At 35.9% G+C, this 2,562-nt stretch overlaps 1 protein-coding gene across 1 annotated transcript; it reads right to left on the reverse strand.

Moving 5' to 3' along the window:
- Positions 1–998: 998 nt before the first annotated feature.
- On the reverse strand, positions 999–2,276 carry LOC114249670 (peptide deformylase, mitochondrial). Its single transcript, XM_028183305.2, has 3 exons — positions 1,844–2,276; positions 1,637–1,757; positions 999–1,210 (listed from the first exon to the last, which is right to left on the reverse strand). Exons 1-3 carry the CDS (start codon positions 2,180–2,182, stop codon positions 1,017–1,019), a joined length of 654 nt encoding a protein of 217 aa, XP_028039106.2. The 5' UTR covers positions 2,183–2,276; the 3' UTR covers positions 999–1,016.
- Between the last annotated feature and the right edge of the window lie 286 nt (positions 2,277–2,562).

Genomic DNA, 2,562 nt, shown 5'->3' on the forward strand with positions numbered 1-2,562 from the left:
GATGTTGTTTAAATTTGCATTATTTGCTTACATTCTAGTGAGAAAAAACTCTATACACAAACATCACGGTGGTGCGCTGGTTCTATATTTTGTAAGTTTCTACGTAAAAGGTCAACAAAAAGGGGCGGGCCGAGGCTAGGAAATGACAAGTAAACGGACCTGCCACACGTCGCTGACTTCTAACAGGCTGCAGAATCTAAGAAACGTGACTGCTGGACGGCGCGTAATGGCGGCGGCCGGTTGTTGTTGTTTTCCTACCTAAGCTGATAGACTTGAGAGGCTATTTCAGCGTAACCTTAGCTAGTAGGTGAGTTCACGGGGCTCAAGCCGGAGTGTTGCTAACACTGACACTAGCAAGAGCAGTGCTTCGCAGAATCTACCACTGGATCGGAAACGCGACCCACTGAGAAGATCCGGCGAGGAACTCAGTGGGTGGTGTCTGAGGGTTAATTTACTCGTCGAGCCCTTCATCGCAAGCGACGGGTTCGATGAGAATGATAACCAGTGAGGCAGCCGGTCTGACGATTTGACGAATTGTTTGTTCACAAAACGGGTATGCCACCCACACAACATTGTATCGTACGTAAGAGTTTGTAGTAAAAGAGTAGTAAAAGTCCATATAAATAACAATGCGTGCAATGCGGTCGGCGAGTCTCTTTATTTGTTCTTTTTTATTTTTAACGGACCATGCCATAGGTTTTATGTCTACCTTTTTTTATTTTATTATTCCAGGTAACTTGATATTTTTTTGCTATTGCAGTGTGTCTTAATTGAAGTTTTTGGTGGGTATTTTAGATGGGATGCTCACTCCTTTTCCAGCATTGTGGTGGTGTAAATTGGTATGTAGCCTAGTTAACTAGTTATGTTCCTAAGTTTCTAAGAGTTTTGATAAATACCACATTTGATAGTATTATGATAAAAAAATTATTAAATATTGCAAAACCATTGGCTATCTTTGTAATCATGAAAGCCTATACAATATTTACCAAAAAGTCCAATAATATTCAATAAATATTTTATTCAGGCGAAAATGGTATAGCAAGTTTTCCTTTCGATAAATTAACTTCCTCCCAGCATACACAGGACATCGTCTTTCGGTCCATTATATCCACATAGAGTTTGCCATCTAGGTGCTCAATCTCATGCTGAGCTACTCTCGCAGCCCAGTCTCTATAAGTGTTGGATGTGGGATTTCCATCTTCATTGTATCCTGATTAAATTTATACATACATACTTTAATTTGTTAAGCATTACAGGAAAAAGTTCTATCTTATTTAATGTATTAAAATTTACCATATAAAATTAGTTTTCTATTGCTTGATCAAGCTCCCAACCCACTTGGTGTTAAGTGGTTATTGGAGCCTATAGACATCGCAATGTATGGCTAGGCTGTTCCTAGAGTTGCTGATGTCCATGAGCAGTTGTAACCACTCACCACCAGGTGGGCCATTTGCCCATCTTTCTACTTAGGCAATAAAAAAATATGAATGCCGCTATCGATCTTGAAACATGTAAAATCTCTCAATTGTACAGTGTAGGGACTGCTTTACCCTTTAAACCTAATGCTATGTACTTACATACAGGCTCACAAGACAACTTTACACCAGTCAAGTTTTTGTGTTGTATAAGCTATTACCTGAAATTTGTATTTCTTTATATCTAGGAACATCAGCAGTATATCCTTGTACACTTTCACAGCCCTCCGACAATATCACTTTGTTATAGTTCAAAACTTTCAATGTGGGATTGATAAATACCTAGAATCAATGTTTTTAATAGTTTAGAGGTGAGCAGAAAATGTTCTTACCTTATTGGTTACTTTAAATGATATATACTTACTTACAGTAAACGGAATCACTTCCATGCCCCTTGATTTAACAATTGCTTGGGGTACATTAGTAAGTTGCAATGGATTCAGTTGCATCACAAATATTCTCATATTTACACCAATTTGTGGAGCCGACATACCTACTGACTTGTATTTGTTCATAACGAAACGTAATTTCAGTATAAGCGTCTGTATTTCTTTGGTTTTGATCTTTTCTATTGGTACCGGCTCGGAAACTTTACGTAATGTTGGATCACCAACTTGAACGACATGATTAAATGGAGGTGATGATACTCCGTGTTTAGGACTTAATCTAGCATACCAGTTTAATATTTTCCTTGTGATTTTCATCATTAACTAAATAGTTATTTTAATTTTACAAGTCTGAGACCATATGTAGATGTAATTTAGATTAATAATAATTAATATGTAAAATGTAAATAGAAATGTGTCAATTTGTTCAAGATCTTTTTATAAGTGGTTTTTTTTTTTTTTTTTTTTTTAATTTTGACTCGCACGGTTTGTGCATTTGCCACTACTAGTGTGGAAAAGGTAGGGAAACCAGTTTTATTTAGGAATCAATTGGAAGGTTCGAAATTTGGAAAGGATATGTACGTAATAGGATAATAATATATAATAATGCCTAAGAGTTCATAATATATAGTGATTGGGTATAAATAAAAAGAATATTATATTTTAAAACTGTTTACATTTTAATATTATTACTAAATAAA

This window comes from Bombyx mandarina, chromosome 09 (genome assembly GCF_030267445.1).
Source record: "Bombyx mandarina strain Sakado chromosome 09, ASM3026744v2".
In the NCBI taxonomy this organism is placed as follows: domain Eukaryota; kingdom Metazoa; phylum Arthropoda; class Insecta; order Lepidoptera; family Bombycidae; genus Bombyx; species Bombyx mandarina.